At 42.2% G+C, this 26,560-nt stretch overlaps 1 protein-coding gene across 2 annotated transcripts in view; it reads right to left on the bottom strand.

Annotated features, from left to right (window-relative positions):
• Window positions 1-1,585: 1,585 nt before the first annotated feature.
• ACBD4 (acyl-CoA binding domain containing 4) overlaps window positions 1,586-26,560 on the bottom strand; it is a 37,275-nt gene continuing 12,300 nt past the window's right edge. For both annotated transcript variants that reach the window (XM_073683178.1, XM_073683179.1), the window contains exons 2-11: window positions 17,036-17,309; window positions 15,771-15,891; window positions 14,254-14,338; window positions 11,913-12,033; window positions 8,095-8,247; window positions 6,339-6,436; window positions 6,127-6,256; window positions 4,468-4,664; window positions 4,020-4,070; window positions 1,586-2,705 (exon numbers count right to left, since the gene is read on the bottom strand). In XM_073683178.1, coding sequence (XP_073539279.1) covers window positions 2,598-2,705; window positions 4,020-4,070; window positions 4,468-4,664; window positions 6,127-6,256; window positions 6,339-6,436; window positions 8,095-8,247; window positions 11,913-12,033; window positions 14,254-14,338; window positions 15,771-15,891; window positions 17,036-17,117 — 1,146 coding nt within the window. In that variant the 5' untranslated portion in view covers window positions 17,118-17,309 and the 3' untranslated portion in view covers window positions 1,586-2,597. The remainder of the gene's footprint in view (window positions 2,706-4,019; window positions 4,071-4,467; window positions 4,665-6,126; window positions 6,257-6,338; window positions 6,437-8,094; window positions 8,248-11,912; window positions 12,034-14,253; window positions 14,339-15,770; window positions 15,892-17,035; window positions 17,310-26,560) is intronic.

The following is a 26,560-nucleotide window of genomic DNA, read 5'->3' on the forward strand; positions in this document are numbered from 1 at the left end:
GCCATAAAAGCCTTTTAAGAAGAATGTGTCATCATAAAATTACCCATTGTTTAAATGTATTTTCATAGATTCATGATCTGTATTAAAAAAGCTAACAAAAAACACAGAAAGCTTGCAAGTTATACACTGATCACTAAGCCTAATACTAGACTCACACCTCTTGTTCTTTTTCCACAGCTACACAGACACAGACAGCAATAGATTGGCTCTGACTTCTATAAACATATTTTCTAGGCATGCTCTGATCCAGGCAAAGGTCATTATGCAAGAAGTGGGTGGAAGTGAGCTGTGACATCATCATTCTGAATAGTGGGTCCTGTGTATCTGTAATAATGAGACTGCTGATAAGTTATCTGTAGAGAACAGGAAGTATGAGTCTAGTATTAGGTTTAGTGGTCAGAGTAAAAACTGCAAGATTTCTGTTTTTTTTTTAAACTATATTGATAAGGAAAACAAAAAAATGTGAAGTACTTTTAACATAAAAACCAGGATTTAAATCAAAGGTCATTTTCTGATGACACAGTCCATTTAAACTTTGTGACCCTTAGTACAATCCGACATTGTTGCCCACAGACTAGGAAATATTGCATACCCCTGCTTTACATGCAACGGGATGCTAATGGATAGAAATATATTGCATATGAGATGTGATAATCCATATTCTCACACCAGTGCATGTTCAAGAAATAAGTCAAGCGAGATCAGTTGAGATGGATTGGTTTGTCTTGAAGCCTTCAGACATATGTAGTCACTGTGTTTTGTACTTGTGTGATTGTACCCTGACAGCTAAAGGCCAAGTTCTCCACCATTGGTATTCTACCGTATACCAGCTGTAATCCCTACTTCTGGTTTATAGGTGGCCATTAGAATAAAGTTCGCTAAACCCACTGATGTGTATGGGGGTGTTTTGACTTTCGCCTAACAGCAGATGTTGTTGGAATGAAGGAATGGGCTGTTGGTTGTCAGCATGTCCAACCCTTTTGTTCCTACTGTAGGAAAGATAAGTCACTGCCAGAGGTGTCTGACATTGAGTTACTCCACTTTCCCTATTCAGAACACATGGATGCTCTGCCGAGCCAATGTATATGTATGAGGGATATTGGGAGAAATAGCTCTTGGCACATTTAACCTAAGGAGTATAACAATTATAAGACAAATATATAAAGCCTGGAAGGCAAAGTGTGCCCTAAACAGATCCATGAAGAAGGAAGCTCATTTGCTGTGGTATAACCATTTTATTACTGAAGCTCTGTGTAAACGTGAGAAGAAAGTCAAGAGTATAATTACTATGATAAAAGGTAGGATTTTTGAAATATAGATATAGCCCTTAAATCCATACAATATCTCACCCATGGTGTTTAGTGGTATACAGGAATGGCAAGTTTGCTCTAGAACAGTCACAAACTTTACCACAAACCTGTGGCACTGGGCTGTTTTACAGCCTCATCTCCTGACCTTGCACTCCTCTGTGGCATCTTCTCCTACCCTTGCACTCCTCCGTGGTCTCCCCTACTGACCTTGCATACCTCTATGGCCTCTCCTCCTGCCCTTGCACTCCTCCGTGGTCTCCCCTACTGACCTTGCACTCCTCTATGGCCTCTCCTCCTGCCCTTGCACACCCCTGCACTTTCACCTCTTGTCCTTGCACCCCTCTGTGGCATTTCCTCCTGTCCTTGCACACCCCTGTACTTTCACCTCTTGTCCTTGCACCCCTCTGAGGCATTTCCTCCTGCCCTTGCACACCCCTGTACTTTCACCTCTTGTCCTTGCACCCCTCTGTGGCATTTCCTCCTGCCCTTGCACACCCCTGTACTTTCACCTCTTGTCCTTGCACCCCTCTGTGGCATTTCCTCCTGCCCTTGCACACCCCTGTACTTTCACCTCTTGTCCTTGCACTCCTCTATGGCCTCTCCTCCTGCCCTTGCACACCCCTGTACTTTCACCTCTTGTCCTTGCACCCCTCTGTGGCATTTCCTCCTGCCCTTGCACACCCCTATGGCTTCACCTCTTGCCCTTGCACTCCTCTGTGGGCTCCCCTTGAACACTTCCATGGCTTACCCTCCTGCGATTGCACACCTCTGTAGCCTCTTCTCCTGCTTTTGCACACTACTGGACCTTCCCTCCTGCCCTGACTAGTGCCTGCCAGTCCATATACAAAACAGCTCTCCAACTCTGCCCAGCGGTGGTGCTCTCTGATTCTACTATTCTCCATGTGTAATATCATGCTATGTTTTACTTTTTCTTGGTTACTTTGTGTTTGTTTTGTGCCTTTGCTGCTTACTTTCCCTTAGGAGCATGTATGTGCATACTCTTACCTATCAGCTATAATGGCAGCAGTGCTTAAAGAGTGTATAAGAAGCATACAGGATTAAGGAGATTATTCAAGAAGGTGGTGAAAATGTGATATAATTCTTAAATCAACAAGGAAATATTATAATAATAATGATTATCCCATTGAATATACAATGGTCACTGAGATTATTTTTTTTTTAGCAGCAGTCTCTTTTAGAAAACAACAGGATGATGAAAGTCTGATTCATTCTGTCCACTCCAGATATAGTTCTGTACAGGGGACAATACAGGCCAAAAACAACAGGTCATCTCTTCCTCCAGAAAAACCTGCGCAGCAGCCAGTGCGCGACAAATGGCCAGATAACTATGAACAGAAAGGTCTGAGACTTGGCTAGTGCAGGACGTCGCGATTTCTGTAAAATGAGACAAAACAGACGTGTTTTAATGTTAGAAAAATACTACCGTAATAAATATATATATGCTGTAGCATTCACAAGCTATCTATAGCCATCAGAGTTTTCTTAAAAAAAAAAACGGATTTGTCGTACTGAATTTTTCAATCCTTGTCAGGTGCTGTAGCTGAAACCCATACATGTAAGCCCAGCTGAGGGATCACAGCAGAGATGGCCAGTCGTATTCAATAGCACAACCAATACAGCAGAGGATTGAGGGCAAAGGGACACACAGGTGTAGACACAATATTTTAACCTACGTGGCCGCTTCACCCCTTCGTGACCAGGCCAATTTTCATTTTTGCTATTTCATTTTACCTCTCTTTCTCCCTAAATGTGTAATTTTTTTTCTGTTGACATATGGGAAAAAAAAACAAAACCTGGTGACATGGTCCTCCAGTTAGGTAGGATTACAGTGATAACGTTATAATGTTTCTTCTATAATTTGGTTTGTATTGCCATTTTTTTAAAGACCCTTCCAATTTTTGTTCACACCATATAGGGTTGCATACAACTTTTTTCCTTTTATTCCAATTTTCCATGCAAGAGAGCTGACCCCCAAATAAAAACAACAACAGCAATTCTGGTTTTGATTTTTACCATGTAAGTTAAAAAATTTTAGATATTTTTTTTAAAAGTTAGTAACTGTTCTTTTTCGTAGAATTTTTATCCTACAAAAAGGGACATGAACCTGCAATCTTTTGTGCAATACAAAGCAATAGTCATTAGGAGAATCAACAGTGGTCTTCAACAGAATGCTGGCTGGTATAGAAGCCCACCAGTACCCCACAATCATGATGGGGAAGGAGAATTGGATAAAAAAAAAAAATAGCCACATTCCCCCAATATCTTATTGCTTAAATGGTGCTATATGTGATTGACAGCAGCATCTGAATGTTTAAACAGCAGCGACTGGAGCCAGCTAGCTCCGATCTGTGCTATTAAGGCAGGTGCTGGCTGTAAAACAGTCGGCACACACCATGTATGGAGCAGGATCTGCTCCTGAGAAAAATCTGTACTATTTTCTATATTTGTAGGTGATATTATTAGACTCCGTTCACATTTGCATCACTGGATAAACCTGATGAACTTTAATAGGAGTCAATTTGTTGCAGCAGTAATTGTCATATGACAGATCCAGCAGAGCGTTGTGACTTTCATTATGAATGGAACTAGCAAGTGTGAACAGAGCTTTAGTTGTCTCCTTTTTACGACTATGGTATTTAATCACTGACACTGGTCCGATTCAGACACACTTTCTGATTACTGACATACCGGCAGTTTATGCAATCGCAGCGTTTGCCCTTCTATGTATTGTCGCTGATCCTGTGAGAGAAGAAAGGATGTGTTCAGTATAAATGCTAAATGACAGCCAGAAACCTAATGCTTATCTGATCAGATCTGATCATTACCCAAATACACCAGCCACTGATACAAGGAAGAGGGGCGACAGACTTGTAACAGAATATACACTGTGAGACCCTGCTTTGTTGCCACGGTAAATATGTCACCTTATATGTGACATTCAGTGGTTGTATGAGATTACTGTAAACAAACAGCTCCACCTTTGTCCTCTGGCTGTAAGTGGTATTGCAGCTTAGCCCCATACATAAAGTAGAAAATGTGACACAGTCGCTTTATAAAATACAACCAGCACTTTGCATAAAGTTACTTTATGTTCTCCATAGATCATAGTTAATTGATAAGGTTTCAGAATCATAACCTGTAAAGCTCTCTCCAGGCTTTCTAGCCGCTGACAGAGACTCTGGATTGATGCCTGCAGTGCCTCTACCGTGGCCTTAATCTGAGGGCTCAAGTGTTGCGGTTCACTTCTGTATCTGCTCTGTAATCCATGTGATGTGTCTCTGCTGTCTTCATCGCTGGGACTTCTTTGCCAGACATCACTAGTTGATTGAGGAACTAAATGGAGGGAAAAAAACACTTTATGAAAACCTGCATAAACTATTCCTGAAATCGGATTTACAATTGTAAATCACCAAAAAGAGGTGACGCTCCTAGTAGTTGCGGGAGAATCATAATACCCCCCTTGCAGCCATACAGCTCTCCCTGCTAACAGGATACTTGTCAAAAAAATGTAAGAAGTTTCAAAAGAGGGTACTAGACGAGCCTGTGTCAGCATGTCATCAGTGTTGTGTGTGAAGGGGGCTGGCTGACAGGCTCATTTCATAGAGCCAGTCAACCCCCGCTATACAAAGAAAACGCTGCTGGGACACCGAACTGGAGCAGGTATATTTAGATTGAGGCATCGTGGATAATTGATGTAGATTTTTATCATTTGCTATGTTATGCTCATTTTAGTATATTTTCTTTTAACTGGAAAACCCCTTTAAGCAATACCGTGTTTCCCCGAAAATAAGACAGTCTTATATTATTTCTTGCTCTGAAAGAGGAGTTAGGGCTTATTTTCAGGGGATGTCTTGTTTTTATTTTTTATGCACACTCTGCACAAACCCATGTATATACACACACACAAAGGCCACGGCCCCACTATCAGTATTTGGTCAGTATTCGGTCAGTATGTTTTCTCAGGAGTGGGAGCCAAAACCAGGAGTGGGTGATAAATACAGAATTGGTGCATTGTTTCTATTATACCTTTTCTCTGATTGTTCCTCACCTGGTTTTGTCTCCCGCTCCTGAGAAAAAATACTGACCAAATATTGACCATATACTGATAGTGGGCCGTAGCCAAACACACACACAGAGCATACATACACATGTAAATACACATGTATATACACAAACTGCACATGTATATACATACTCTGCATATACGGTACATACCAGCCTATCTCCTTTTCAGTTCCTCTAGACTCCCGCAGCTACAGGACCTTTGATGACATCATGGTCACATGACGGTGATTTCACCGAAAGGTCCTTAAGCAGTCTTAACCTCACAATGGAAACGCTAGGGGACCCTAAGAAATTGCCTAGTTTGCCTTCCCGCCTATGGCCGGCACTGCTTACCAGCCTGTCTCCTCTTCAGTTCCTCTAGACTCCCGCAGTTAAAGAACCTTTGGTGACATCATGATCACAAGACCATGATGTCACCAAAGGGCCTTAAGGAGTCAAACTCGCATTAGAAATGCTGGGGGCCCCAGTTTGCCCCCCTCCCCTTTCCTAACGCTGGCCTTGACTAACTAGGGCTTATTTTTGGAGTAGGGCTTATATTTCAAGCATACTCCAAAAATCCTGTAAAATCATGCTAGGGCATATTTTCAGGATAGATCTGATTTTCGGGGAAACACGGTAGCTGGAAAGTCAGGCTTTGTCAATGTCTTAGAAGAGGACCTTCATTTTCTCACCTGAAGTAGCACTTTGAATGTGAACTTAGCGTCTTGCGGTTACATATATATTTCTATACCTGTTAAGCAATCATCATCCTTTCGCCTGTCTGCACTTCTCCTCCTTGATCTAGTCTTGGTCTTTTTGTGTGCAATATCAGATGCTTGAAATAAGTGCGGATAAATCCTAGAACCATTTTCTTCACAGTCCTAAGAGGATGCACATACATTATATATACTAATTCACAGATTGCATAGTATTAGTAATGGATTTATTACATTAGCGTCCCACCTCATCAGACCCCAGCTGCTCTAAGCTGTCAGAATTATCATTTTCTGACCCCCAGCTCTGCAGCCTCTGCTCAGTTTGCACTGGACGTGTTGCCTCACCTAAATGTGGATGCAAAAAAAAAAATCAATATCAGCAATATATGTTGTATACAATCCACCTAACTATAGGACTATATACTAGATGAGAACTGGTCACAGCGACCATACAACATGCAATAAAGATATACCTGCCCCCAGGGGCGTACATAGAAATCATGGGGCCCCATAGCAGAAGTTCTAATTGCCCACCGCCCCACCCCCCCAAAAAAAAAAAAATTGATGGGGTCAGAGAAGAGCATATCTTACAACTTTGCAGCATTCACATAGTAGTTTTCTTCCTGCTGATGTCCTAGATTCCTCTTTCATTGCCCCCATAAAGTATGATGCTAACAAAAGTGCACCCCAAACACAGTATGATACCCCCATTGTGAATTCCTTCACATTAGCCTCCACATGCACAGTATAATGACCCTACTGTAGCCCACCTCAACTCCCGACGCAAAGTTTGGTGACCCCAACATAGTATGATCCCCCAACTGTGACCTCCACAGAGCGCTCCATGCAGTATAATGGGCCTACATACAGTATAATGACTCGCACTAGCCCTCCAAACAGTAAGATGAACCTCACACAAACCTTCACACTGTATAATTGTATGCATACAGTAAAATGGCCCCACATAACCCTTCAAATATTATAAGGACCCCACATAACCCTCCAGATATTAAAATGACCCCACATAGCATTCCATTTAGCATAGCCCCCCCCATGGTCCTCCATGCAATATAATGCGCCCCATGATTCTCCATGCAATATAATGCGCTCCTCCATGATTCGCCATGCAATATAATGGCCCCCTATGGTCCTCCATGCAATATAATGCACCCCCCATGGTCCTCCATGCAATATAATGCGCCCCCATGGTCCTCCATGCAATATAATGGGCCCCCCCCATGGTCCTCCATGCAATATAATGCACCCCCCCAACATGGTCCTCTATGCAATATAATGTGCCCCCCCATGAAACATAATGCGCCCCCCCATGGTCCTCCATGCAATACAACGCGCCCCCCATGCAATATAATGCGCCCCCCATGGTCCTCCATACAGTATAATGCAGCCCCTATACAGTATAATATAGCCCTCAATAGGGCATAGTGCAGCCCCCATAGGGCATAGTGCAGCCATATTAAATAAATAAATACATACAAACCGCTCCTCTTTACCCAGCTGTTTCAGTCTCTGCAGCGCGTCTCATCAGCTCCACTGCCTGACCCAGCGTGGCGCGATGAAGTGACGTCATCGCGCCCGTTGCGTCAGACGCAGAGGAGGAATGATAGGAGAGGGTGTGTCACATGACGCTCCCTCCTCCATCATTGCCTTCAACTGTATCATCTGCCGAAACAGTTGAATGCGGGCGTGGGGGCCCGGCGCTAGCTGTCCGGAGGGGGGGCGCTGACACCGGGCACCCCCAGCTCACGGCCCCATAGCAGTTGCGTGGCCTGCCGCCATTGGTGGTGCACCAATGTGTGCCCAACTCCAACTGGTGCCTAACAATCCATAAGAAGTACAGTGGCAAAGTGTTTGACGTTGTAATGTTTGTGCAGCACCTGATCTGGACTTAGTAATAACTTCCCCAAATTGTATGACATCTCCTAGCAACTAGTGCAGATTTTACATTACTGTGAATAATTCCCATCTGGTCTGTACTCGCCGACCTAAAGGATCTCTTCTTTGCTCAAGCTCTTCTTGCGCAGACAGTGCCCCCGTCTCTGTCTCCTCTGTTATAGCGGCATATCGTCTGGCATCTCCAGGACGTTGGTCCCATGTTTCTTCACTCTGCTCCTTCGCTTCCTCTGGACTTTCATCATCTGTAACACGAGGACATTTATAGACAATGTAGAAGGTAGAGAAAGCATCAGTTACATAAAGAGGTCTGTAAAAGGCAAGGATAACATGGATAGATGCTGTATTTGTGGCCCGATAACTTAGGCCAGCCACACACATTACATCGGTGTTAGCCGAACAAGCTCTGACTACCCCATACACATGCTGGTCCCCGGCCACCGATGAACGTGTTCTCAGTAAGTGCAGAAGACTTGTCTGGTGGCATGTTATCTCCCCAACAACAGAAAAAAGCATTGGGCAACTGAAATTTCTCTGCCTGATCCTAATCCCCCCTCCTTGACGTCTGTCTTCGATGAATAGAGGGGAGGCCCTAATACACATTGGCTAGTCATTGTCCCATCCATCTAGGAGTGAGGCCTGCTTTACATCTGATGACTTCATATACCTATGTACAATTATATGCTATATAAAATCTGTATACAGAACATACTGTCTTTATAGTCAGAAAGCAAAATCGCGCTCCTACCTACTCAACCACCATAACTATACTCCAGCGTTGGGCTATGTTTGGGCAGGTTACAGATCCATTTTTATAATACCGCGCACTTCATCTAGCGTAGGCAGAGGGCGAGGCAGGGGCCACGGCCGGCCCATGCACGCTTACACAAAGGGGCCCATCCAGATCCCCAGGTATACGCGCTCAACTGTCCAAAAGACAGTGATACTGCTAAATACTATAGTGAAGCAGAGAGCCAGGGGTTCCCTTCTCTACCACTCTGTTTAGAAGGCTGCAGATCATTTTAGGCCTGCAGCCTACAGAACAGCAGGGGCTCACACAGGACGTCAGTGTCTGGTGGACTTGTCACAATTTTTCCCTGAGGTATCAATCCTTTTAAAGAGCCAATCGGGAAAATTACCACTTTTCAATTAATAAGTGCATTATTACTTTTGAGGGGAATTTGTAGCATTATTACTTGTTTTTTGGTGGCAGGAGGGAGGGGTGAGAGCACTCAGAGGACACTGACATTTTGGGGGGTATTCAGAGAATTTTTAAATTGTAAAGGAGGCATCATTACTTTTTGGGGGCGCTCTAGGGGCAATATATTTTGTTAAGGTGGAACTCAAAGGACAATGTTACTTTAAAAGGGGGTCACATTGAAGCATTATTAGTTTATAGGGGGCAGACGCAGCATTATTGTTTTAAAAGTATGCATGCTGTAATTATAAGGGGCACTCAGGGGACTTGCTATTATTGTCTACCATCAGTTTACTTAAGGGAGGGGGGGTGGACACTGCTTATGTGGCACAATTTGGGATAATTATAGTAAAGGAGCCAATATATCTGAAGTACAGCATTTGGGAGAACTTTGCCACATCGCAGGTGCAGTGATGCAATAAATTGGGTATCAGACTAAGCAGAAACGGGATGGGAAGTTTCTGTAGGTGCTGGACATGTAAGAAGTCAAACGTGTTCATGTTCCAAACTCTGTAGGCCAGCTGTGGCCACAAGAAGTCATCAGGGTGGTCTGGGCCAGATGGAAAAAAAGAAGTGAATACTCCCATTAGAAAGAACATTACTAATGAGCCACTATATCAATCTGTTCTGTAGTCACTTGTATGGTCTGAAGGACTGGTATCTACCACTATATGGTGGTAATATCGGTCTTATTCTATATGTTGTTCGTTGAAGTGCCCATTATACCTAGTAGGGTGCACCTATGTAGTTGTAAACTTGCATCATCTGGTTTGGCAGCCCACCCAGATGTGTTGTGCCCCCCCTGTGCTGAAACCCTAATTACATCACTAACACTTTGAAAAAAAACATCAAAACAGACACGAGATTTGTCGTACTGATGTATTTACTTTATCCACTTATCAGCTGAACATAGCATTAGATCTCTACAGGTTTTTAGCTTACAGATACCATTCAATATTTCTTTTTTTCCACTGACAGCAAACAGTGATCTTTAAAACTATGATGAGCAGAAACAAAAAATATAGTAGAAAACTTGTAGAAGCTTTCTTTAAATAAATCCAGTAAATCCCTTTAAGTAGCTACATGTGTACGTGTGTATGTGTATTTGCTTTCAGTCTGCATTGTATTTACAAGTCAGGCTGCAATATTGGATCACTAGCAGATAGCTCTAGGTGTTTCTTTCATACAGAACATAGCTGCTCTCTAGTGATAAGATAAACTTTCACCAGGTTACAGTATATCAGCTTATCCACCAGATCTTTAAACTTTAACCCTTTGGGCTATAAAAAAGTAATAATCTGCTCATATACAGAGTCACAAATGTACAGTAGTCTAGGTGAAGCCAAGGCTGGCTGTAAAGCACCAGCCTCTGTCTTGTATATGTAGCTCATCCACTTGCCTCTTTTTTTTGTGCAGACAACCAGCCTTGGCATTACATAGACTACAGTGTATTTGTGACTATGTATATGAGCAGATTATTGTTTTGGGACATATCGTATATCTCAGTCCAAAAATACAGTCACAGGGTAATAATTTTGCCATATACAGCACACATATCACTGCCATATACTGGCCAAATAATACAGTTCCCAAAATCAAATTCCCAAATAATACTACAAACAGCATACTGCTAAAAAATACTGGGTGCTTTTAGTTTTCCCCTTGAGTTGACGTTCTTGGGGGCTCCATATTAATCCTGTGCTGACATCTTATGCTGGTTCTGTATAAAGCACACTATGCCATGAGTAAGAACCACGCTTTGGTTCGGAATGCGTTTGCGTAACTCATAGGATGTTTTTATAGATGATTTATTAGATATTGTGGTTATTGATTATTACAATATGAAGCTTATATTGTGTTGAATTGCCACCCCCTAGGACTGGCCCTCAAAGAATGACACTACGGGGGCAATTCATCAATGTGCTTTCACCAGAAAACGGTCGTAAAACACTTTGAAAAGTCTCAATATTTCTGCACAACGTGAAGTTGCACAAATATTTTGTGACTTGACATTTTCACACCAGTGTGAAGCAGCTCCAGCAAAATGGGTTGAGCTGTGGAGGAGCCAGGGCATGCCTATGCCCACATGTCAGATTCATTGAAAGTGGCAAAATACATTACACCAGAAATGTTATTCCAGTCACTGATTGGAGTAACATTTCTGGTGAGGTGCACGCCACTAGTAAGATGTGTCAAATTTATTAAGAGGTGTGAGCCTGATAATGATCTTAATAATCTTATTCTAGCACACCCTTCATTAAGATTGGTGCACAAACTGCTGGCCTTAAAGGGGTACTATCTCCAAGATCTTATCACAATATGTAGTAGGTGTAATAATATTATTATTATTATTATTAATAATGTTTGCAAATACCTCCAATTAGAAATGTAGTATAGTTCTTCTGATTAGCTATGTCAATTACCCCATGTACAGGGCATTGCAGTAGCTTCTGTATCTATGGTTACAACCAATCATATAGTGACAGCTAGTTAGCTGTTAGTGGTCGTATCCATGGATACCTAAGCTACTGCCCTGCACATGGAGTAAGAGACGTAGCTAATCAGAAGAACTATACCACATTTCTACTACATATGGGGATAGGATTTTGGAGATGGGAATACCCCTTTAATGAATCAGAAACTTGAAAAAAGTTTAAAAAATAAGTGAAGAGGTCATGTTGGAGGTTTTATAATAGTGAAGCATCCACCTACCATTGCTCGGCTCAAAAAAGGAGTCTGGGGGACGTGGCATGTCAGGGATGACATCATACAGAGGACGGAAATGCTCAAACATCTCCGGTGAGGTGTCTTCCAAGGGAATTGTGTCTATAATCTGATACATACAAAATAAAAGGTTTTTCACTATTACCATACACAGTACTCCAGTACATATTAAAGTCTTGCATGTCAAGAAAACATGTATAAGCAGGTGAAATGTCTAATTTCTCCAGTAAGTAATGTATTTGGTGTATATACAGTACAGACCAAAAGTTTGGACACACCTTCTCATTTAAAGATTTTCCTGTATTTTCATGACTATGAAAATTGTACATTCACACTGAAGGCATCAAAACTATGAATTAACACATGTGGAATTATATACTTAACAAAAAAGTGTGAAACAACTGAAAATATGTCTTATATTCTAGGTTCTTCAAAGTAGCCACCTTTTGCTTTGATGACTGCTTTGCACACTCTTGGCATTCTCTTGATGAGCTTCAAGAGGTAGTCACCGGAAATGGTTTTCACTTCACAGGTGTGCCCTGTCAGGTTTAATAAGTGGGATTTCTTGCCTTATAAATGGGGTTGGGAACCATCAGTTGTGTTGTGCAGAAGTCTGGTGGATACACAGCTGATAGTCCTACTGAATAGACTGTTAGCTGCTTTTTTCTTGCCATAATACAAATTCTAAGTAAAGAAAAACGAGTGGCCATCATTACTTTAAGAAATGAAGTTAGTCAGTCCGAAAAATTGGGAAAACTTTGAAAGTGTCTCCAAGTGCAGGTGCAAAAACCATCAAGTGCTACAAAGAAACTGGCTCACATGAGGACCGCCCCAGGAAAGGAAGACCAAGAGTCACCTCTGCTTCTGAGGATAAGTTTATCCGTGTCACCAGCTTCAGAAATCACAGGTTAACAGCAGCTCAGATTAGAGACCAGGTCAATGCCACACACAGTTCTAGCAGCAGACACATCTATACAACAACTGTTAAGAGGAGACTTTGTGCAGCAGGCCTTCATGGTAAAATAGCTGTTAGGAAACCACTGCTAAGGACAGGCAACAAGCAGAAGAGACTTGTTTGGGCTAAATAACACAAGGAATGGACATTAGACCAGTGGAAATCTGTGCTTTGGTCTGATGAGTCCAAATTTGAGATCTTTGATTCCGACCACCGTGTCTTTGTGCGACGCAGAAAAGGTGAACGGATGGACTCTACATGCCTGGTTACCACCGTGCAGCATGGAGGAGGAGGTGTGATGGTGTGGGGGTGCTTTGCTGGTGACACTGTTCGGGATTTATTCAAAACTGAAGGCATACTGAACCAGCATGGCTACCACAGCATCTTGCAGCGACATGCTATTCCATCCGGTTTGCGTTTAGTTGGGCCATCATTTATTTTTCAACAGGACAATGACCCCAAACACACCTCCAGGCTGTGTAAGGGCTTTCTGACCAAGACGGAGAGTGATGGGGTGCTACGCCAGATGACCTGGTCTCCACAGTCACCAGACCTGAACCCAATCGAGATGGTTTGGGATGAGCTGGACCGCAGAGTGAAGGCAAAAGGGCCAACAAGTGCTAAGCATCTCTGGGAACGCCTTCAAGATTGTTGGAAGACCATTTCCGGTGACTGCCTCTTGAAGCTCATCAAGAGAATGGCAAGAGTGTGCAAAGCAGTCATCAAAGCAAAAGGTGGCTACTTTGAAGAACCTAGAATATAAGACATATTTTCAGTTGTTTCACACTTTTTTGTTAAGTATATAATTCCACGTGTGTTAATTCATAGTTTTGATGCTTTCAGTGTGAATGTACAATTTTCATAGTCATGAAAATACAGAAAAATCTTTAAATGAGAAGGTGTGTCCAAACTTTTGGTCTGTACTGTATATATCAACACTACTGATAAACCATTAAGCTGACTGGCCTAGCTTTGCATATGCATGCCCTAACCAAAAAATTCTAGCTTGCCAGTCCCTCCTTAGACACCCAGGGTGCATTATATTTTCTACCCGGCATGGCAGTGTAGTTAATGTGGACTGGTACATATACCATTTGCTAGACTCTGATGATATGTAGACCTAGGTGCCAACAAAGTCTATGGTGACCATCTTGAACTACTGTACCACTCCCTTATGGGGTGAACCGTAGACTAATGCTATGGCTATTTACTGTACATAATATGAGAACTTCATGTTAGTGACTGATAATCAAATAAACGGTCGGGACTAAGGTGAGATCAGATGGGACGTGGGTCATGATAATGGCTTTATTTAATGTTTACAACATTATTAGACTTTGCATTTGATAAGACATCACACGTTATATAGTGTACCTTTTGTGCAACCATTTTCATTTCTCTGATATAAGAACACATGGCATCCTCTTGACTCATATCACCAAGCTTGCTCCATGCGTCCCTGCAAAAGACCAAAATAATGTATGTAAATTGCCTAAGAGAGGAAGAGGACTTGAACTCTAGCGCCACCTATTGGAAGCAGCAATCCTTAATAAAGTCAATATTGACCCTTTAACAAGTCTTGCCACAAGATTTAGGATTAGTGATGAGCGAGTATGTTTTGTTAACCCTTTCGGGTATGCTCGGGCCGAGCACCGAGTATTTACAGCTGCTCGGTGATATGGTTGAATCACTCCCGTGTGCATGATTTGCGACTTTTTGACAGCTTTAATACATGTGAGGAATGTGTAAGAAGCAGACATATAAATACTCGGTGCTCGCCCGAGTATACTCGGCGAAAGGGTTAACAAAACATACTCGCTCATCACTACTTAGGATAAAAGCCAAACCAGAATCTCAAATTTGCAGACATGTGATTTGGGGTGTTGCCCTTCCAATAGGTGGCACTAGAGTTCAAGCCCTCTTCCTCTCTGAAAAGGCAATTTGCATATTTAATTTCCCAGGAGCATTTCATGGCCTATAAGTCTCCTTACATTGGCATGTTAAGCATGTCACTCCACAAAGAGAGAGGTTACCCCTTAGACCAAAATAATGTAAACTGGTATGCAAAAATGGATAATTGTTCAGTGGAAATTAAGAGCAAAGTGATATGGAATTAAACCTCCTGGGACCCTGCTATAAAACATTACAGAATAGGCTGATCTGGGTCGCAGAAAAACAGAATATAGAAGTTTGTGCTTTGTCTACATTGCTTAGTATTCACCAATCTTTCACTTCCGCAATTGCTGTATTCTGCATACATTCGCTAATGTCCGTACAAACGGTATAGCCGGTCCCTAAAGAAGAGCGGTAACTTGCCATAAATATGTATTTTTTACATAATGCAAGCTGCAATTTTCTCCTGAATCTGGCATTATTTTTTGTTCCTGCTCCTCTCAGTTAGTGAGATATGGGCCCCTCTTCCTTGTATATAAATATAGAAAATTTGTTTTACAACTGGGCATGGTCAAAGATCTCACTCAGAAATTAGATAACCACGCCCACTTGGATAATAAGGTTGGATTAATTTAATATATTGGGAAGAGGGGGCCATATATCAGGAACGGAGAGGAGTAGGAAAAAATAAAAACAACCTTAGATTCAGGAGAGCATTAACATTTACACCAGGTAAAAAAAATACATGTTTATGGTAAGTGACAGATGCTCTTTAAAGGGGTTGTCCCATTATGACAACCCTTTAAGAAACTCTGTTGCTGGGGAAATGTAGCATTACATGGCATGCATAATCGTTATCCAAGTAATCCATGACCAGGTCGAATCTGAAAATACTTATCGCCGCTCCACTCTTGCTCACAAATGAGCATTCTGAATGACAGACTGTCCCTTTAAGACATTCACATTCTGGCATATGAAATAAAGTATAGCATTCATACCACTTGTACTTTCCGATGGGATCCCAAAAACCGGGGCGAGATATATTGCAGGGTCCTAGGGTAGCCTGTTTGTAGTAGCTGTAGAATCGGAGCATTTCTTCATAGGACGGCCGATAAGCGCCTGGGGGAACCAGGATAAAAAGTCCAGTCATTTAGCGAATGAGGAGACAGAAGGTGAATAGACACATAGGACCCTATACACAGAATAAGTTGATAATGCTAAGCAAAGGCGGCTTTTATAGATCAGCCTATTAACACTGAAGAGGTCTTATCTGTCTAGATATATTGTTTATGCACGACTTCTACATCATTACCCGACTATCATTGTCATTGTAGCTTGGATAAGTGGAAACCAGGACAAGGTGTCAGAGTAATGGACAGAGTACAAGGAGAAAGCTGGCAGCTGTGTTAAAGGGGTTTTCCTGCGAACAAAGTTAATTTTAATCAATAGATCTTGGAATAATAATTTCCACAATTGGATGTGTTTAAATAAAATGTTCCTGTTCTGAGATAATCTTATAAATGTGCCCCAGCTGTGTACTGTGTAATGGCTGAGTCTGACCGTACAGGAACATGGTCTGATCATACCACATCTCCTGGGAAGAAGCAAAGGAGTATATAGACAGGACAGCATAGGGTTGCAGCTGCTGCTTTCTGTGAGGTAAAACATTTTTTTTTTTTTTTTTTAAAGTCAGGAAATGCTTTCTCATAAAAAGAATCAGCTGTGATCCCCAGTTGTAATGTCTGTATACTCTTTTCCTTCCTCCCTTACCCAGGAGCTGTGGTATAATCAGACCATGTTCCTGTACGGTCAGACACAGTCATTACACAGTACACAGCAGGGGAACATTTATAAGATTATCTCAGCACAGGAAAAAAAATTTAAACACATTCCAAGATCTATTAATTAAAAACTTTAAAGTTAACTTTGTGGAAAAAACCCTTTAATGACAAAGATATCTTGAAGCTCCTGGGGCAAAAGCGACAGCTGGTACCACAGATGAGGACTTCACCTGCCCTCCCATTATTGTATTCATATGTACCTATATAGCACAGTCTACTGTAATTACATCATTACTTTGATCTACCACTGCCCTCCATACTGTCCAGTGTTCTCTTTTATGGCAGGGAGGCTGGGTCTATAAATCATGGAGGAATAGGGATATAATCAATGTGATGTATTACAGACACATAATAACTAGTAGCATAAAGGGACATTACATGGACTTGTGACATAACACTGGGTCACATAGGGCTTTACATACCATTTTTTGGTAAGCTCTGAATAACGGACACAGCTGCATTAAATTGCCTCTGGTATCCAGTTTCATCCTGATCAGTCCCCATGTGTCCAGGACTCAGCGCTGCACAATCCTAGACTGCTGCGTACAAAGCTTCAGTGCTGTGCTTCCTCTACAGGACAAAAGTACTGCCAGCTACTGCCGTGGCACTGCTCTGCTGTACCATGGCCTGATAACAGGTGAACTCTGATCCGCTGCTGTTGACTTGGTTTGTAGAAAAATGACGAGAAGACCGTACCTACAAGATACAGAAACATAAAGAAAAGCATTGCTGCAGAACATGTGAGACGGGCAAGATTAAAGCTAATAATAATAATAATTTTTATAGCGCCAACATATTCCGCAGCACTTTACAAATGCAGAATTTCTCTGTAGTGATTTCTCAGACATAAGGATGAGAAGTGTCAAATTATCACTGCAGCAATCACAGGAGCTGTCACCCAGCTTTCCAAACAGATCCCTGCATAGTTAGCGGAGTGACAAATCGTATTAGGACTGCGATAGTAGCCATATTAGTGGCCAAACAGAAGAAGGTAGAACTAAGAACAAGCAAGGAGTGTTCTTCACTAATTTTTATTTTAGCGGGAAATATTATTTAGGCCGAATTCAGAAGTTTATGAAACACGATCAGAGTACGGAGTGAAGTCTGGAGCAGCCACGGGTCTCCTGATCCAAACTCAACAACCTCACTGACATATTTGAGGAAGTCAGGTCAGCAGACCTGTCGCCTGTCCAAATGTCATGGTCCATACTAGGAAAAATTTTCACAGGTGTCTGAATTTGGCCTTAGTGGGAGGAGATCTACATTAAATGACCTGCACACATGGGGATTTTTGCAGCAAAATCCCCATGTGTTACAAGTGGATTTTTGTTGTGAATTTCACCCGATACATTGCAAAGTGAAAAATCGGTAAAAGAATTGATATGCTGAGGATTTCAAAGTCTGCACCACAGGTCAATTTATACCGATCAGGTTGCATTACACCGTGGATTCTGCTGCAGGTATGAAATGTGTGCATTTACCTTAAAGGTGTGCGGACACGTGGCGGCTACGCTGTCGATTTCCCATCCACACACTGCAGCATAAAATCAGCAAAATATGACCTGAATTGTGGACTTTAAACCCGTAATATGGCAATTTATGTTGTGGATTTTCACAGCAGATCTTCAAATATCTTCCTTCATGAAAAAAAGATGGATTCTGGCTATTTGCCATAGACCCAGGGCAGGTCATTGATTTATATGGACCATACACAGTAGGATCTCTATTTATCCAATCAATTTGACCAACCCTGTAATCTGCTTCAGTTGCTTTTAGCCAGTCACTTTGCCCCTAAACAGTGCCACCCAGGGTGTTTTAGTGTCGGAGAAGTACATTACAGGCACAGTACCTGGTGCCAGTCACTGTGCTGTGTTCCCATACATGATTCTATTGTGGGCTTCACTTTATATCTCTGAAAAAACACGATTTTCAGACGTGCCCACAATGGCGCCACTGACTTCAGTTAGGCAAATGGAGTCCAAAACATAAAATTCTACTGAAAATTTAAGTTATTCTGCAATTGGGTAAGGCTAAAAAGACGCACACAGCCAGAAAAAGGTCAAAAGGAGTCCAAAGTTTCCTGTTTTTGACATACAACTTTCATGGTCCAAGTATGGACCGTGTGTCTCCTGCCCTTGGCGTAACCGCCTCATATATGCCAGTGAGGCTTCTGAGCATGGATCAGGAGACCTGTGGCCTGTCCGGAAATCACGACCCATATTCGGACCTTGAATATCTTATGTGTGAAACCAACCAAACTGAAATCAATGGATGTGTCAGAGACATTTTTGAATCCTATTTTTCGGGAATTAAGGTAGAAGCCCCGAAACGAGTCATGAACGGTGAAACAGATGGGATCTGGGCATAGCCTTCAAGTGCCATCAAGCAGTTGCAGCCAATACAAGATTTTGCAACCTGATGATATCCAGTGATGCCATCCACCTGAGCTGGGAGTAATGGCAGCTCTAGACTGGTGATGTGTAATGTCATCATCAGAGATGACAGAGGAGTCTATCAGCTCTCTACTCTGATTATTAGTGGGATAGAAAGCGATCTGTCCCACCGTCTATAGTAGAGAGGGGCTTTAGGGTCCCTATAGTAACAAGGCTAAAGGGACACAGGCACAGAAAATTTTCTAACAGAAGGTCTGTGACTACAAAAACACATTTTTAAAAGGGTTCTGATGCAGATCTTCTCCTCCACTATACAATTCCTCACCCATACACACATAGAAGAGCGGCACATCAGGCTCGTCACCACTGTAAACATTTTACATTAATGATCATAATATTTTTTTCTATTAACACACAGGACATTACGCGATATACGGCAACGGCAGTGACAATTAGATACAGTGCATTGTGAAAGTATTTGGCCCCCTTGAACTTTTCTACCTTTTGCCACATTTCTGGCTTCAAACAAAGATATAAAATTCTATTCTTTTTGGGAAGAATCAACAACAAGTGGGACACAATCGTGAAGTGGAACGAAATTTATTGGATATTTGAATTTTTTTTAACAAATTAAAAACTGAGAAGTAGGGCGTGCAATAATATTCGGCCCCCTTGAGTTAATACTTTGTAGTGCCACCTTTTGCTGCGATTACAGCTGCAAGTCGCTTGGGGTATGTCTCTATCAGTTTTGCACATCGAGAGGCTGAAATTCTTGCCCATTTTTCCTTGCAAAACAGCTCGAGCTCATTGAGGTTGGATGGAGAGCGTTTGTGAACAGCAGTTTTCAGCTCTTTCCACAGATTCTCGATTGGATTCAGGTCTGGACTTTGACTTGGCCATTCTAACACCTGGATACGTTTATTTTTGAACCATTCCATTGTAGATTTTGCTTTATGTTTGGGATCATTGTCTTGTTGGAAGATAAATCTCCATCCCAGTCTCAGGTCTTTTGCAGACTACAACAGGTTTTCTTCCAGAATGGTCCTGTATTTGGCTCTGTCCATCTTCCCATCAATTTTAACCATCTTCCCTGTCCCTGCTGAAGAAAAGCAGGCCCAAACCATGATTCTGCCACCACCATGTTTGACAGTGGGGATGGTGTTTTGAGGGTGATGAGCTGTGTTGCTTTTACGCCAAACATATAGTTTTGCATTGTGGCCAAAAAGTTCGATTATGGTTTAATCTGATCAGAGCACCTTATTCCACATGTCTGGTGTGTCTCCCAGGTGGCTTGTGGCAAACTTCAAACAAGACTTTTTATGGATATCTTTGAGAAATGGCTTTCTTCCTGCCACTAGTCCATAAAGGCCAGATTTGTGCAGTGTACGACTGATTGTTGTCCTATGGACAGACTCTCTCACCTCAGCTGCAGATCTCTGCAGTTCATCCAGAGTGATCATGGGCCTTTTGGCTGCATCTCTGATCAGTCTTCTCCTTGTTCGAGATGAAAGTTTAGAGGGATGGCTGGTTCTTGGTAGATTTGCAGTGGTCTGATACTCCTTTCATTTCAATATGATCGCTTGGACAGTGCTCCTTGAGATGTTTAAAACTTGGGAAATCTTTTTGTATCCAAATCTGGCTTTAAACTTCGCCACAACAGTATCTCGGACCTGCCTGGTGTGTTCCTTGGTCTTCATGACGCTCTCTGCACTTGAAACAGAACCCTGAGACTATCACAGAGCAGGTGCATTTATACGGAGACTTGATTACACACCGGTGGATTCTATTTATCATTACCAGTCATTTAGGACAACATTGGATCATTCAGAGATCCTCACTGAACTACTGGAGTGAGTTTGCTGCACTGAAAGTAAAGGGGCCGAATAATATTTCACGCCCAACTTTTCAGTTTTTAATTTGTTAAAAAGTTTAAAATATCGAATAAATTTTGTTCCACTTCACGATTGTGTCTCACTTGTTGTTGATTCTTCCCAAAAAAATTTGAATTTTGATATCTTTATGTTTGAAGCCAGAAATGTGGCAAAAGGTAGAAAAGTTCAAGTGGGCCAAATACTTTCACAATGCACTGTAAATGTAGAGTGTCTGTGATCCCATAGACACTCGGGTTACGACAAGAAGTGTGAAATCAATAGTAACATAGTTTTTAAGGTTAAAGGAAGACTAAGTCCATCTAGTTCAACCCATAGCCTAACATGTTGATCCAGAGGAAGGCAAAAAAAAAAACATGTGGCAAACACTAAGCTCCACATTGGGGAAAAAAATTCCTTCCCGACTCCATACGACAATCAGCCTAGTTCTCTGGATCAACGCCCTATCAAGGAATCTAGTATTTATAACCTGTAATATTATAGTTTTCAAGAAAGTCATCCATGCCCTTCTTAAATTTTAACAGTGAATCACTCATTACAACATCATGCGGCAGAGAGTTCCATAGTCTCACTGCTCTTACAGTAAAGAATCCACGTCGGTGATTATGATTAAACCTTCTTTCTTCCAGACGTAGAAGATGCCCCCTTGTCCCCGTCTCAGGCCTCAGAGTAAAAAGATCAGTAGAAAGGTCTTTGTACTGTCCCCTCATATACTTGTACATAGTAATAAGATCACCCCTAAGCCTTCTTTTTTCCACAGTAAATAACCCCAAGTGTAATAACCTGTCTTGGTATAGCAGACCCCCCAGTCCTCTAATAACCTTGGTCGCTCTTCTCTGCACCCGCTCTAGTTCAGCTATGTCTTTCTTATACACCGGAGACCAGAACTGTACACAGTATTCTAAGTGTGGTTGCACTAGTGACTTGTATAGAGGTAAAATTATGTTCTCCTCATGAGCATCTATGCCTCTTTTAATGCATCCCATTATTTTATTTGCCTTTGCAGCAGCAGCCTGACACTGGCCACTAAACGTGAGCTTGTCGTCCACCAATACACCCAGGTCTTTTTCAGTTACAGTTTTGCCCAGTGTTTTACAATTAAGCATATAATTATACATTTTATTTCCTCTGCCCAAGTGCATTACCTTACATTTATCCCCATTAAAGCTCATTTGCCATTTATCAGCCCAAGCTTCTAGTTTACATAGATCCTCCTGTAATATAAAATTGTCCTCCTCTGTATTGATTACCCTGCAGAGTTTAGTGTCATCTGCAAATATTGAAATATTACTCTGTATGCCCCCTACAAGGTCATTAATAAATATGTTAAAAAGAAGGGGGCCCAATACTGACCCCTGTGGTACCCCACTGTTAACTGAGACCCAGTCTGAGTGTTTTCCATTAATAACCACCCTTTCTTTCCTATCACTGAGCCAATTCTTAACCCACATACATATATTTTCCCCTATCCCCATTGTTCTCATTTTATGTATCAACCTTTTGTGTGGAACCGTATCAAAAGCTTTTGAAAAGTCCATATACACAACATCCACTGATATTAAAAGATATCCACCCTAGTAATTTTTATTCTCAGGAGCGTGAAAGAACTGTTTACTACAGAGGTGAACACCTTGGGAATGCACACTGGAAAACAACCTGTACAACTAAAGGATAGGGAAATGGTCATCCCATAACAGCACCAGTATACAGAGAAGGTGAATGCAATAAATAAGTGCTAGAACAAGTGCTGTCCATATGTACCAGGGCAAACAAATGTCATAGGGGTAGTGCGGTCCCCTACTCGTGACCCCTCTATATAAGCCAATACAAAGAACGACTGCAAACAATAATTCACACTTACTAGCGCCATGTATTACGGGGTCGGTTGTTGACTTCAGTGGGCACCGTGTAATGTAAGGTTCTTGTATAAATCTATACTGTATGTAATAAAAAAAAATTTAAAAACTTACCTTGAACTAATCCAAAATTACAGCCTGTATTATAGTCTAGAGCTGTGTTCACCATTTGATATCACTGGAAACAATCAGCAAGCTTGTTTCTAGACACATGTCTAACCCTGCAGCTGAGCTCCTATGATGCAGGAGGTTTTTTTCTTAGATCAGATAGCTCAGATCTTTCACATATTACTGACAGATTGTATAGGTAAATTTACACATTGCGGATTTGTGTGCAGAAAATCCACAGAATAATCAGTAATAGCAATGTTAACGAGATCCCAACACATCTCATCTACAAGTCGCTGACAACTGCTGCCCAGAAATTGATCTGCGGTGCGGATTGTAAAGTCTGCAGCGTGTCAAAACGTGTGTATGTGCAAAACTCATGGAGTCATGTCCATTTTTTATCCAGGTTCACGGATGAGAAGGGCCAATACAAGTCTATGGGTCCGTGAAAAACACATACAGCACACGGATGGCATCAGTGTACAGTCTGTGTGCTGTCTGTATTTAACATTGCAAAGGATAGAGGAAGCTTTGTCATTATTTTTATCCATCAGTGAAAAACACTGATCACTGATGACATAAACGGACACACGGACTACACCCTGATGGTAAAAACGGACACACTGATCCAAGATACTGATCACACCGGTACCATATTTTCATGTACATGTTTAGGCACGGACGTGTGAATGAGGTCTAATGCTATTGACTTTGGTTCAGGAGACCCGCGGCCGGTCCATACATTACAGTCTGTACTCCAATTGCGAAGTACGGATGTGTGAAACCGGCATAAAACTCCCAGCATGCTCTCATGCTCTGGCAACCAGTCTGACAGTGGGGCATCTCCATTGAACGGTGCTAGGACTTCCTGTTGGGAGACATGCCTTCTTCATAGCTTGCTGTCCTCCCCTTCCCCCCCACGTTGTAACTTGTATTTTTTTATTCCTCGAAGGGTGCTATTTCCATTTTTCCATTTTTATTGCAATCCATTAAAAATAACACAATTTGCAATGTGCACATTCATTTTGCTGCTCATTCATGAATAGCAGAAATGTCTAATATTATATTATCACACACTCTGCAATATACACTCCTCAAAAAAATATAGGGAACACTTAAACAACAGAATATAACTCCAAGTTAATCAAACTTCTGTGAAATCAAACTGTCCACTTAGGAAGCAACACTGATTGACAATCAATTTCACATGCTGCTGTGCAAATGGAATAGACAATAGATGGAAATTATTGGCAATTATCAAGACACCCTCAATAAAGGAGTGGTTCTGCAAGTGGGGACCACAGACCACATCTCAGTACCAATGCTTTCTGGCTGATGTTTTGGTCACTTTTTGCTTTCACACTCGTGGTAGCATGAGACGGACTCTACAACCCACAGAAGTTGCTCAGGTAGTGCAGCTCATCCAGGATGGCACATCAATGCGAGCTGTGGCAAGAAGGTTTGCTGTGACGGTCAGCGTAGTGTCCAGAGGCTGGAGGCGCTACCAGGAGACATGTCAGTACACCAGGAGACATGGAGGGGGCCGTAGGAGGGCAACAACCCAGCAGCAGGACCGCTACCTCCGCCTTTGTGCAAGGAGGAACAGGAGGAGCACTGCCAGAGCCCTGCAAAATGACCTCCAGCTGGCCACAAATGTGCATGTGTCTGCACAAACGGTTAGAAACTGACTCCATGAGGGTGGTATGAGGGCCCAATGTCCACAGATGGGGGTTGTGCTCACAGCCCCACAACGTGCAGGACGCTTGGCATTTGCCACAGAACACCAGGATTGGCAAAGTCGCCACTGGCGCCCTGTGCTCTTCACAGATGAAAGCAGGTTCACACTGAGCACATGTGACCGACGTGACAGAGACTGGAGAAGCCGTGGAGAGCGATCTGCAACCTGCAACATCCTTCAGCATGACCGGTTAGGCAGTGCGTCAGTAATGGTGTGGGGTGGCATTTCTTTGGAGGGCCGCACAGTCCAGAGGTAGCCTGGCTGCCATTAGGTACCCAGATGAGATCCTCAGACCCCTTGTGAGACCATATGCTGGTGCGGTTGGCCCTGGGTTCCTCTTAATGCAGGACAATGCCAGACTTCATGTGGCTGGAGTGTGTCAGCAGTTCCTACAAGATGAAGGCATTGAAGCTATGGACTGGCCCGCTCGTTCCCTAGACCTGAATCCGATTGAGCACATCTGGGACATCATGTCTCGCTCCATCCACCAACGTCACGTTGCACCACAGACTGTCCAGGAGTTGGCGGATGCTTTAGTCCAAGTCTGGGAGGAGATCCCACAGGAGACCATTCGCAACCTCATCAGGTGCATGCCCAGGCATTGTAGGGAGGTCATACAGGCACGTGGAGGCCACACACAATACTGAGCCTCATTTTGACTTGTTTTAAGGTCAGTACATCAAAGTTTGATCAGCCTGTAGTGTGTTTTTCCACTTTAATTTTGGGGGTGACTCCAAATCCAGACCTCCATTGGTTAATAAATTTGATTTCCATTGATGATTTTTGTGTGATTTTGTTGTCAGCACATTGAACTTTGTACAGAACAAAGTATTCAATGAGAATATTATATTCATTCAGATCTAGGATATGTTATTTGAGTGTTCCCTTTATTTTTTTGAGCAGTGTATTAACTTGGTGTTGCTATATCGGCGCTGCAATAGGAATTCTGGCAGGTAAGTTTTTTGCATGTATATTTCAGTCCGAGGACAAATAGTCATATTCTACTTTGGTGGAGATTGGGCTTGGTCTTCAGTAAATGGTGCAATACAGCGATCCTGAGTAGGTAGCCTGGTTTGGACAGTCTCTTACTGGAGGAGACACCAGAATCTGGCTATAAATACATGACAGTCTGTATTGTGGAGACCCAACCTGTCTGCTACTGTAAGGTACATACAGCCATGCTTTGTAATTTCCAACATGCAAATAGCCTCTACACAGAAAAAGAGAACGGAGTCTTTAGTGCGACCGATTGGCAGTAACAATCTTGTAAGTGAATATCGACCCTTTAACCCCTTCCCGACATCCCCAGCATATTTACAGTGCATGTCGGGTGTATACAGTGGGTTTAAGATTTCAATTCACATCATGCCTGGCAGGTACCAGCTGTGTTATACAGCCGACATCTGCTTATAACAGTGCTAGCTCCATTCACAGCTGTTGTTATAAACCCTTCCCTATTTGCAAATTTTAGCATTTCATGGCCTACAAGTCTCCTTACACTCGGCTGTCATCTCCAAGATGAATGTAGTCAATACCAGCATGAACATATCTGCACCTTAATCCAGGAGCCTCCCCAACATACCATAACGATTTCCAAATATGTGGTATATTATAAGCTTTGTAATAAACAAAGCTGTAATGTGGCACTTTCATGATCAAAGTGAGATTCTACTCATGGACCTTCACTTTCAGCTCTTGGAGAAAGCCAACATGAATGCTTTGCTTTTAGGAAAGACATGCACTAAATAGCATTGGTTATCTAGAAACTCTCCAAGGGTATCTGCACATGCTAACTATTTGCAGCATTCTCTGTACCAAAAACCAGCGTTGGCCGGAAAAATGCTAAAATGCACATATTTTTGCCTGTTTATGAGTGTCTTTAAGTGAGTTTTTTCCCCCATTTATTTATTTTTAATCAAATATTTTTTATTAAAACATGAACAAGTAGGTTTGCAATCACACA

The sequence above is a fragment of the Phyllobates terribilis genome, unplaced genomic scaffold (assembly GCF_046119375.1).
Source record: "Phyllobates terribilis strain yellow unplaced genomic scaffold, ASM4611937v1 Scaffold_5__5_contigs__length_657084704, whole genome shotgun sequence".
In the NCBI taxonomy this organism is placed as follows: domain Eukaryota; kingdom Metazoa; phylum Chordata; class Amphibia; order Anura; family Dendrobatidae; genus Phyllobates; species Phyllobates terribilis.